General features: G+C 34.0%; 1 protein-coding gene across 1 annotated transcript; it reads left to right on the top strand.

The window, feature by feature from the left end:
• Positions 1-1,761: 1,761 nt before the first annotated feature.
• LOC145134516 (E3 ubiquitin-protein ligase RMA1H1-like) lies at positions 1,762-3,926 on the top strand. Its single transcript, XM_079069351.1, has 2 exons — positions 1,762-1,910; positions 3,110-3,926. Exon 2 carries the CDS (start codon positions 3,136-3,138, stop codon positions 3,832-3,834), a length of 699 nt encoding a protein of 232 aa, XP_078925477.1. The 5' UTR covers positions 1,762-1,910; positions 3,110-3,135; the 3' UTR covers positions 3,835-3,926.
• The last annotated feature ends 8,983 nt before the right edge of the window (positions 3,927-12,909 follow it).

Here is a 12,909-nt window from a genome sequence, read left to right as displayed (position 1 = left end):
AAAATTTTAGCGATTATAAAAATATCTTTAGGAAATATTTTAGTTAAATTGAGATTACAATTTAGTTTTTGCATTTATCACTACAATTTATCACTTTTAACTATTTACAAAATATTCTTTGATTTTTTAAGTGGAACTGAAATTTTTATTTAAGTTGACATTGCAATTTTATATTTAAATTAACAATTTAAGTATTTTGTCCAAAATGTTTAAAAGTTGTAGTTTTAAACTGTCAATGGTTTACATACAACAACATATTAAATCTATTAAATTAAGTATAATATGTTAAAAGTTAAAGACATAACTTTATAAGTAGAAGTAAAGATATTATTTTAAAATTGAAACTTAGTTTATTTATGATTATATTTTAGGTTTGATATTTGTTTAACCTTATTAACCAACTTATAATCATTATTAGAAAGACACTACAATTAATCAATTTTAACTATTTACAAAATATTATTTGGTTTGTTTAAGTTAAACTAAAATTTATATATAAGTTGAACCTATACTGTTATATTTAAATTAATAATTTAAGTATTTTATACAAATTGTTCAAAAATTGTATATTTAAAATGATAATGGTTTACATCCAACAATATATTAAAACTAATAAATTAAGTATAATATGTTAAAAGTTAAAAAACATTACTTTATAAGTAAAAGTAAAAATATTATTTTAATATTGAAATTGAGTTTATATATGATTACACTTTAGATTTGATATTTATTTAACCTTATTAACAAACTTATAATGAAAAGTCATATGAGTTTCAAATGAATGTTGTAAAAAAAAATGAAAAAGAGTTTCAAAATGAATGTAATGAAAGAAAAAATATTTCCTTTATAATATAATATAGTATGATTATGAAACATAAATATAATGACTAACCTTATCTGTTCAAACTTGATTTTTAAATTTTTTTCTTTGAAATAATAATAATACGTTAGGGATGTCAACGGGGGCAAACGGAACGGTGGGTGCATCCCCCGCCCCCGCCCCCGAAATTTTCCCGTTCCCCCGTCCCCGTCCCCGCCCCCGAAATGTTTAGCCTTCCTACCCCCGCTCCCGCCCCCGCCCCCATATCCCCTTTATTACCCCCGCCCCCGATTGATTTTTGGGCTGCCTTTTTTGGGGCTAAAATAAGTTGTTATTTAGGCTAAAAAAACTATTTTTTAGGTAACAAATAACTATTTTTAGCAGAATTTTACAAGTTAAAAATAAAAAAGTTATGACATCTTAAAAACATTACACTAACAATTTAAAAACATATTTTTTTGATAAATTTTGGAAGCTCAAAATCATGTTATTATTTATTATATTTATATATTTAATATATATAAATATATGTGCAATTTATTAACGGGGTCCCCATAAGGGTTTTGGGACGGGATTGCCTACCCCCGCCTCCGCCCCTGAAATTAAAACGGGGGTTAACATTGCCCTCGTCCCCGTCTCCGTCCCCGATTTTTATTAAAAAAATTCCCCAAAACGGGACGAGGCCCCCACAAGAACGGAGTCCCACAGGACTTTTTGACATCCTATAATACAATACGTGAGTGATTAAATTTATTACCAAAAGGTTATTATTAAATGCTCAAAGACGTAGCAAGCAAAAGAGTCCACGTCGTCAAGGATAAGATCGGCAGTTTTACGTAAATGCACAGTACACCGACGCCACGTCATTGTTATGTTGCATATATTAATTTTCTATTTTCTACTTTTTATTTTATTTTATTTTACCACCACTTTGTGTGTCTATATATAAATTATAATTCAACTTCATCTCATCATCTACTCTCCTCATCAACTCGAAGCTCACAAATTCCATCAACAAACAGTTCTCTCATCGAATCCAGTTTCACCGATTTACAATCTCAAAGATAATTTCAAATTCAGCGTTTAATTGGTGAGTGTAATCTCCTTTTCTATTAGTTCTTTATACTCGATTCGATTTCGAAGCTGCTTAGATCTGTAATTTAAACAGAGATTGAGATTCTGTATCTCTGATTCATCGCTGTTTTTGAAACAGTGACTCAATGTGTTGATTTAAGTTACTTTTTACAGATTTTCAAACTGTTTGTGTATTTCATGAAGAATTTATGATTGAATTTACTCGGCTTTTAGGGTTTTTTTTTGTTCCTTCTGCAATTTGCAATGAAATACTTTCTATGATATCTATTTATATATATATATATATATATATATATATATATATATATATATATATATATATATTTTATTATTTGAAAGTATTATAACGCACATCAAGGATTGTTAATTCCTATGGTAAAAGGTGTATTCTGGTGTATGATACAAATTTAAGAAAAAGATGAGATCTTGTCTAGTTAACGTCGTTAATTTGATACTATAAATCCTAATTTAGTATATCATGATTTTTTTAATCAAACTATTTAATGGCATGTGGTGTATTGTCCTTATCTCATCGAACTCTTTAATGGAGTTTTCACTAGAAACAAGAAGGTTCGTCTGAAAATCTATTATGAAATAATTGATTCGTTATTTTTAAAATATTTGTAAGTTGTGTTTTTTTAAAGATGAACTACATTGGAAAATTGCGTCATATATGTGACGATATACATTCTTATATTTCATTTTTGTTCTTGTTTTTGAGATTTGATATGTTATGCAATAGTTTAAAAGTCGTAGGAAATTAAAAGATATAGGGTTGAAATCGAAGGAGAAATAAAAATGAATAATTACAATATAGCACTATTTTTATTTACGTGATTTTTATAAAAAATAATTTTAATAGAATATCGATTTTATCTTTTAAAAAGAACTAAAGTATGTATTTTTATTATAATATTATTTGATTTTTGATGAGTTGTTAAATTTTTTAATATTATAAATAAAATAATTTATTACTAAAAATAATAATAGGATCATGTGATACCTGTACATTGTATTTAGTTGATAACATAATAATCAATATTATTCGCATGAAAAGTTATTCATTTTTAACAAAGCATTATCATGAAGTATTCTAATTTATTTTATTACTTGTTTTTTATATCATGTCCATCAGTCGTTTTTATTATATTATATTCAACCAAATGTAATGCTAGTTTATGTTTGTGTTTTCAGACATCAACATCAATCCACCAAATCAAATGTCAATGGAGCAATATCCGGAAGAAACAGTCATTCAGAACAACTTCATCAAAAACAATGACACCTCGTCTGACAAATGGAAATCATTATCAGAATCCCAAGAAGATTCTGAGAACTGTCTTTCCGCTGGTTTCGACTGCAATATTTGTCTAGATTCCGTCCAAGATCCTGTGGTAACACTCTGTGGCCACCTCTATTGTTGGCCATGCATATACAAATGGATCAAACACAAAAACAGTTCACCCGAAACCCTAATCAACCACAACCCACAATGCCCTGTCTGCAAACGTGACATCTCTCAAAAAACCCTAGTTCCGTTATACAGCCCAGGTCAAACCACAAAACCACAACCAGATGAAAAGGGTCTAGATTTGGGGATGGTGATCCCACGTAGACCCTTGAGCCCGAGCTGCGGGGTGGTTAGGGCCCAAACTGAACAAGTTAACCACCGTGTATACCAACAAGCACCGAATGTGATAAACCCTACAAGTCCTACTACTGGGATGCTGGGGGAGATGGTATATGGGGGTATTTTTGGGAATACACAAACGCCTTTATATGTGTATCCGAATTCGTATAATTTAGTGGCGGTTAGTACTCAACGGGCGAGAAGACATGCGATTCAAGCGGATAGATCGCTTGGACGTATTTGGTTTTTTCTTTTATGTTGCATAATATTGTGCCTTGTTTTGTTTTAATTTGGTGATATGAGTCTAATCTAGTTGTGCCTTTGTGTGTACATTTGTAAAAAGTTATGGGTAGTAAACAATTAACTTCATGGGTTTGACTATAGTTAATTTTGGTTACGGGCCTTGGTGTTGCATGCATTGGGCTTTTGACGTTGGATTCTCTTAGCAGGCCAATTAATCTTTGATGGGCTTTGTGTTTTTGCATTTTCATTTTGGAAAAGAGTTGAGCACTAGTGTGATTAAAGTATGTTTTTTATATTCCCCAGACGTTGTCAAGATTATTTCATTTTATTTTTATTTCCCTTTTTAGGTAAATCACATTACATGAGTTGAGCATTCATGCTGCCGCATCATTATTTATTCATCCCAGCTTTGTGGGTGACATTTAAGTTAGGGGTTATCTGCAAAAATACAAGATATATAATTCATCAAGTGGTAAAAGCAATAAATTGTCACACCCTCAAACCGGAACGGCAGAAACGTTCGGGGGCGGAAGACGTCATGCTCAGTATCATAACCATACTGAAGAAAGTAAACACAATCATCATAAATATAATTTAAAAGGTTACATCGTTGCAAAATACATGTTTCCAAATAAATTACATATGATGTCAAAATAGTTCGAAAATCTGCGCCTTAGCGTCTTGCCTTCAAAATCTTGTGATTACCTGTATTACTGAATACCTGAGAATACAAGTTGTTTTTGAAAGAGTATCAGCATTAAAGCCGGTGAGTTCATAAGCAATTTATGAATGAAAAAGGGATGTTGTTCCTTAAAGTTTGTTTCAAGTTTGTTTCCAGAAAATCCAATATTTTCTAAAAGGTTTGTTGTAGCCTTAACTGAACCAAGACTTAGTGTATGTAAGTAAATAGTCATACTTATGTGTGATTTTATATTTAAATAAAACTCCTTTTTGTAAAATTCGTAAATCCCCGTGAACTGTGTGTTTTGTTAATTCCCCATGTGAGTTGTTATAACCATGCTAAAACTCGAAGGTCTCGTACTCGACGTTCTTCAGGCATCGGAATGTTATGACATTTGTCACCCCAAACCTGTCGGTCTAGCTGTTGCAAGTAGCTTAGGTGCGGGTTTGTCAGACCCAAAATAGATCTATACACAACTATCACGCTCTCCCTCCAAGAGATTCTGATTATAACTACAAGACTTTTCTGTGGTACTTAAGAGTACCCCGAAGGTGAATGTCTCACAATTTTATTCATTAACAAGTTCACGTAGTTTGTAAAGAAATACCCGTTTTGTAAATCGATTGTTTTACCGTTTCTTTGTTAAATGAGATGTTCAAACTATACCTATTATAGTCTATCGAAAATGTTTTATGATTTAATGAAACCTTGTTATGCATGACTTTGTATTTCCATAAAAATGATATTGAAATTACTAAGTGTAAATCTTACACACCTTGCTCAGCATGTTACAAGGTGTGAATAACTCTTAAACTTTGACAGTTTTACCCTTAACTGTTCCTGTTTTAGAATATTTATAGGAAAATCATCGTAAGTCGAAAACTGAATCCGTAAACTCGGAGAGTTTGGAAAAAGAGTCTACTGTATTCATAAATTTTCCTATAATTTTTGGTAGTCTCAAACCAGTGTGAAAGTGTTCATCTTCACAGCCTGGTCCGATTTTGTTGCTGCAGTGATAGACAGTTTTGTAAAAATCGCCATAAATTTTAGAAAAATCGTATGGAGATGTGCAAGTAGTCATTTTAAAGGTATAAACCTAAACTATTTGCATGTTAAACCGTTTTAAAAAATATTAAGTTTAAGTTGCGTAAAACAGTTCGTGAACAGGTCACAACTGTTCTGTTGTAAGCTGTCAAGTTAAGTTTTAAATATGTTTTGGTGTATTAACTTGTATTCCCCACCCCTGAAAACTAAAGAAAACCGGAAAATGTAGGGGTATGAACTCACCTTGAGTGATTTATTGAAGAGTGGAAGGTCGAAGACGAGGAGTATCAAGTCAAGAACACTTGATGAACACGTGAAGTGTTGGATGATCCTAAGAACGATTTTTGGTGTTAAAATGTGTGTAGATGATTCAAGGATGTTATGAAAACATGGAATAAAACTTGAGTTTAGATGGAATACTTACCAAAAAGTGAAGTAATAGCTCAGGAACACTTCCAAAAAGTGGCTGGAAGTAGAGAGAAAAATAGGCTCTTTTGCTTGTTAAGAAGGGTGTAAGTGTTTGATGGTGAAGGAAATGATCAAGGAATTCAAGAAGTCACTCCAGGGGTTTCTTTATATAGATGTTGCTGGAGCAAGTTGCAAAGTTGAAAGGATGTTTGCCTTTGTTTGTGTGATGTGGATAGGGTTGGACAAATGAGAAGATGACACATGGAGACAAGTGGGCACACTTGACCCACTTGTGGTGAAGAATACGCTTAGATATTTCACTTAATGATTTATAATTAATAAATCCTTGAGATATGAATAAAATATGGGTTTAGGGAGTTTAAAATGATAAAAATATGAATTTGGTGAAAAATCTCCGTCAAAAACATCAAAAACGGGCTTAACAGGCGAAAGTTATCGAAAACCGGACAATAGGAGCGAACCTGCGAGGGTTTGGTTCCTATAGCTGAGGACCGAGAGAGGGAAGAAGGCAACCGAAGGAAGGGATCGGGCCCGAAGGTAGGAGGGAATCGAAATGGACCGAGGGCTCGGTTCATTTCGGCTGCAAGAGGTTTCGGTCCTGACAGGCTTCGGTTCGGTTCTGAAGGGGACCTTCGGTCCTGAAGGGATGAGTTCGGTCATGAGAAGCTTCGGTCCTCTTAGTTTCGCTTCTTAGGGTTTCACTTCCAAGAGGTTCGGTTCCATTAGGGTTTTGGTCCTATAGGGCTGTTTTTCCATATAACTTCCCGTTTTGAGTGATTTTTGGCCAAGTTAAGGGTCGGGATGACCCGGATGACTATAAAACGTTGAGAGAGATTTTTAGAGAGATTTGGGAGAGATTTATATTTATTCAATATCATTGTATTGCCTCGCAATGCAAGGTTCGTGAACCCCGTTATGCTTCGTTTATGATTATTTTAAGTCCCCAAAAGGGTCCATAGTCGTGTTTTGATGCGTTTACCTCCCTTCTTAGGGTTTTACATTACTAAACACATAAAATATCCGAGACACTTGAATTATTGACATACAAATGTACATTTTCATAGAATAACTTTTAACATAGAATTACTAATTAAGTTTGACCGGTTTGACTTGTTGACTTTGACTTTGACTTGAATTTGACGGTTGTCACATAAATGAATTTAAAAGATTATGTTTTGACCATAGATAAACAATACAATATATTAGATATGTATGAAACGGAAAGGTCAACAAAAAGAGAATACCTTTATCATGTAACCATTTTTTAGGACTTTTAGTTGTTCGGGGTCTTCTTGTAGTTGCAATGGAGTAGGAGGAAGGTTGAGATATATCACTATGAACTTTGCATCATAACATTGCTTACCAAATGAACCATTAAAAATATTAGATAATATTTGGTAACGGTAATTAAAGATAAAATGGAATGGAGTATTACGATAGTCGATAGACTTAAAAAAAAATGTTTGTTTATTGTGATTCCTATTCCTAACTTGCTCCTTATTCCATGAGGGAGGGGGTGTTATTCCTTGATGGAGGGTAACAACACAATAAAATTATAGTTATAGCTATATATATACTCTTTTATTCCTATAATCTTCAACAATCTCATAAAATTTTCCATTTGATAATGATAAATAATGACGTGGCAGCATGAATGCTAAATAAGTATCAAAGTAATATTAAAAAACAAAGAAATAAAACAAAAACAATAGGCATTCAATCCTTAGGTCAGTGTCGTTTTGCAATTCTATTTTGAACTTATTCTTCTAAATTGATTTTATATTTTGTAAATTCTCTAGTTTTGAAAGATAAGATGTTAGAAAACATTAAAGTTCAAGTTTCAAAGATCCAAAGGAAAACTATACTTTGCATGTAGTCTTTTCACTCTAGCATCATGACAACAATATAAAATGAGAAGCAGGAACATGCATGCTATAAGAAAGAATTTATAAATGTATTTAATTTTCGCAGAAAATGTAACACCCGATTTTTTTCAAGTAAATTCCTTATCCATTAAATATCTAATTGTGTTGCATAAGGACCCATTACGTTGGGCGTAAAGGAGGTACACTGGGCGTACCTCGAAGAGCCTCGGACACGGGGTAGCCCCCTGGTATTTTGGGCGTACCCATTTATACGTTGGGCATATATCAGTCAGGGGCAAACACTAATTTTTACGCTGGTGTGTGTGTGTGGTGCACTTTGAAGAAGAAGGAGTTTGGTGTCCAAGCATTGGTTGGAGTGGAGCTCCTAGATCCAGAGTCTTCATGAATTTTGCTAGCATTTGAAGTGTGGGGATTTTCGATTCAGCAACCCGAGTGTAATTTGTTTATCTTCAGACTGAGGTGAGTATCTTCACTGTACTAGTGGGTCGAAGGCACCAATGCCAACCTACTGAATTATGTTTATAGGATGATAGTTGTCTTCGTGCCAACTTCCTACTATGTATGTATATGCTTGTTATCTCTGTGACTCTTGCTGTTATGATTGTATGCTAGCTGCAGCAAGTGAAATAGACCCGATACTGGTTGAAAGAGACCAAAGGGAGTGAAATATACCTAGTACCGGTTGAAAGAGACCGAAGGGGTGAAATAGACCCAATACTGGTTGAAAGAGTCCGAAGGGGGTGAAATATACCCAGTACTGGTTGATAGAGACAGAAGGGGTGAAATAGACCCAGTACTGGTTGAATGAGACCGAAGGGGGTGAAATATACCCAGTACTGGTTGAAAGAGACCGAAGGGAGTGAAATAGACCCAACTATGTTTTGACTATTATGTATGTATGTTATGGGGTATTTTGAGGGAGCTCACTAAGCTTTGTGCTTACGGTTTTCAGTTTATGTTTCAGGTAATTCCAACTCGAAAGTGAATGGCCCGACTTGACCGCACCGAATCCTCCCATGTTATCTGCATTATGTGATTTTGAGATTTTGTACTCTGATAATATTTTCACTATGATACACTTTTGGTTGATTTGATATGATTATTGGATGTTTGAGAATGATTTAAAGACAATTTTTTTATCTGAATTTTGGGATGTTACAAGTTGGTATCAGAGCCTTGGTTTGAGGGATTCAGGCATAATTACGGGTGTGTCTGAACTCAAACTGTCGATTTGGTAGATTTTTCATAAAAAGAAACATTTTATTAAGGGATTTCTAATAAAAGAAAGGGGTGTGATGCGTGCAATCAGCCGAGCTCATATAAGTCTTCCCAAAATACCCATACATGTATTATGTTTTACGTTATGATATGAGAATCGCATGCTAGATTACGGCTAAGGATCTGCTCAGAATTGCATGATAGCATTCTAGGAGAGATGCCTTTATGTGCCTATTGCATGAGCTTATAGATCTGCATGCTAGTATGAGATCAATTACCTGATATGGTGGCCTGTTCAGGTTATGTTCTGATTCTAATTGCTTCATGCTAGAAAGTTGCGTGCTTTGCGCTTTTAGGAATTCTCAGTAATAGCAGCTAACTAGTGGACGAATGCGCTTGGTTACATATTGTTGAGATTAGATAATTTTAGAGGGTTATGTTTAACTCTATTGTATAACTCTTATCTGAGTCCAACCGTTATATGGTGAGACCTTTCACTCGAAGAATTATCTAGTACCGATAGTATGTAATTGTAAGCATATGGTAGTTAGAAGGTATAGAAGGAGTTCCTTCTGCAACTGATAGTGGAGAGTGATGAGGAAACAAACCCTAGGGATTTCCTGGGATATGTCTTGTCGCATAGAGCGCTCTGTAGTAGGAGAGAAGTACTAGATAGAAAGGAAGTAACTTGGAGGTATCGAGACAATCCTTAAGGAGGGTATAGATAGATGTGGAAGGTAGTATTGGGCCCATACTACTAGAAGCACAAGATATATACCCAAGACAAGGAAGACCATGATGAATTCAAGAAACGTCGAGAGTGTGAACCTCTTCGTGTGTATACTGATTGTTTATGTGTCATGTTTCAACATGGTGATGACACACGATGGGGCAGGAGGTTCAAGATCTAGATCTGCTTCGGGCTCAGGCATCGAACCGATTGATAAGGGTTTACGCGAGTTTATTGTGTGAGATTAATAGAGGCATCCTCGAGGGAATTCGATGATGTTTGGGTTGATTAAGGAGGGTATCATCGAGTTGATGGGGAATCGCCTTTGGATCTTTAGGGTCTGATACTAGTCTTTATCACCGCCAACTGGCGGCGGAAATGTCGAGTTGTGCGACGTCTCTTCGTGGATCACAAATATCAATTATATTGAACAATACACATAAATATAGTACAAACATTACATTTTATCAATAATTATAGATTACATCATAATTTGTAGCATAAATACAAGAAGTTCAGTTGTCGAACAAATATTACTCCAAACATCCCTAAGTACTGACATGTGTCTGGCTTTCAGTTTCCTGAGAATACATGTGGCTTGAAAACGTTAACATAATATTGGTGAGTTTACATATTTTAATAATACAAATTGAAAATATCTTTTTAGATATAACTAATTTAGTTATATAAGTATTTTAAATTTAATTGTTGATGTACCTTTTCTTTATAAGTAGCATTTTACTATATATAGGTACTATAACTTTTGTGCTTCTCTTATTGTTCTTAACATAAATAATGTATGTATATCACTGTTGCTATTAGGTGTTCCCCTATTAGCGGTTATAACCATTATATTTATTACATTCTTTAAGGCCCCTAGATACTGTTACAATGAGTTCCCATAATCGAGCTTTTGAGCAAAGATTGTGCCCTCGTACGACGCTTCATCGGACGTCGTAAAAGTTTAGACAATTATCCCTGTTGTGACTTGACCGCCATGGTTGTAGTTAGAAACCGCAAGAGTGGGTGCCAACCCCATATAGATCTATACATAACTCACTCACTCACTTAAGATTAATGATTATTGGCTAGGGTTTTAGCTAAAACTAATTAGCTAGGGTGATGAAGTGTTGTCTCGTTTAACATCTTTTTTGTTTAGCCTTTAAAATATATAAAAAAAAAGATTCCATTGTGTTGTTGTATATATATATATATATATATATATATATATATATATATATAGTACTTAGTTACCCTAAAAGTAAACTGGGAGAGTATCAACATGATGTAAAGTATCCATATGAGTCCGAGCAGAGTAACGACTACGCATAATATTATTTACAATATTTGGGTAGAGTAACTGGCAGTCATAATATTATCTGTATAATTTGAGTATAACAACGATATATACAATATTGATATATGATATAATAATCAACGACAATTATATAATCAATACTAAACTAACATGTATCCACCCCCCCCCCCACACCCGAGAACTTTGAAAAACGTAAAAGTGGGGTCGTGAACTCACCATTGTAGCATGCTTTGCTACTCGGGGAGTTGCGTCGGGAGGCACCAAGAGCTTGGGAGACTTCCTGGACGAGGGAGGGAGTATGAGAGCAGTGCTCAAGGGTGTAGAATGGCAGAGGTCGACTATATTATTTATATAATGTTTTGGAGGGCTTGCCACACGGGTTTACAGGTGTGGGCTGCGTGTCGGCTCCACCCGAGCACGAACATGTGTCATTCTCTCATATGACCACCACTAATGTATCTTCACAAATCCAGTTGTCAGACCGCACACTGTGCGTGACGTGTGCCCCTTTTTACTTGGTAAATGTTTGGATTTTGTAAATTTCATATCTTCTTCATATGAGCTCTGTTTTTGATGTTGTTTATATCAACGCAACCATATTGACATATTGACGAGTACTTCAACATTCCTTTAGCTTATATTTGCTAATTCCAACTTTTTTTACCTCATTTTCTTGTAAGGGGGGGGGGGGGGAGGGGGGTTTACCCTAAATGATTTTATAAAAATCATAACTTTCTGATACGAACTCCGTTTTTGGCGTTCTTTGTCTTATTCGTCTTATATCAAGGAATACTACGAATATCGTCTTAGGTGTTTAGGCCAAAACTCGACCGATCCCCATTTTGCAAATTACGATGCTACCCTCGATGCAAGGCTGAATTAATAACTTAGAAAAATGATAACTTCTTCTTACGAAGTAAGATTTTTACAAAATTTATATTTTTGAATTTGTGTTTTCGTGTACTTGCGAAATATATTATTATTTATGTATAATATTACAACTTCTTTGCACCTAATTTTTGGTTTTATTACGATTAGGCTAACTTTCCTAGTATTATTGGATACGTAACATTGTATTTTTGTTAAACTTTGACATATATTACATATTTAGCCTATTTTATTTGTTACTTGTCGAGAATTTGGTTGTTGGTCGAGGCGAAACTTTGACAGTTGTCACGCATGTATAAGTTTAATGTTCATTTTTTCTACACTTGTGGCCCTTTAATAACAAGTTATAACAAATGAATGGTCAATTCAATACATAAACATCACATAACGCTACCCTCACTGACAATAAATTTTTTGGGTCGTGTAACATTTTCACTCACAATCGATCCAACTCTTCTCTATCTATTTACCAATAGGGAGACCACAAAACCTTCTCCTATATCTGGATGACGTTGTTAAGATTTTGTAACGCCTCATTTTCCGTTGAATTATTTCGAAATAAGGGTTTTTAAGATATAAAATAAATATAAGGAATTATATTGAATTGAAAATATGAATTAATAATTAAAATAAAAAGTCACGATTAATCATCGTGATTAATTATATGGCATAAATGAGATAATAAAATATTTTAAGTGAATTAAATTAAATAAATGTACTAAAATAATAATAGTAATAATAGAGAATATAAGTCGAGGGGCTAAAGTGTAATTCCAAAAATATATCTTTTATTAAGGAATTCAGGCCTAAGGTTGATTGTGTCTTTTGCGCTAAAGTTTAAGGACTATTTCTGTTTTTTTCGAAAACCTGTCTCTCTGTTCCCTAATCAGAATCAAGGTCCATGAAGGAGTATCCACCTCCCGTTT

The sequence above is a fragment of the Lactuca virosa genome, chromosome 8 (assembly GCF_052849685.1).
Source record: "Lactuca virosa cultivar CGN04683 chromosome 8, Lactuca_virosa_CGN04683_v6, whole genome shotgun sequence".
NCBI lineage: Eukaryota > Viridiplantae > Streptophyta > Magnoliopsida > Asterales > Asteraceae > Lactuca > Lactuca virosa.
This window is presented reverse-complemented; position numbering and strand designations above follow the sequence as displayed.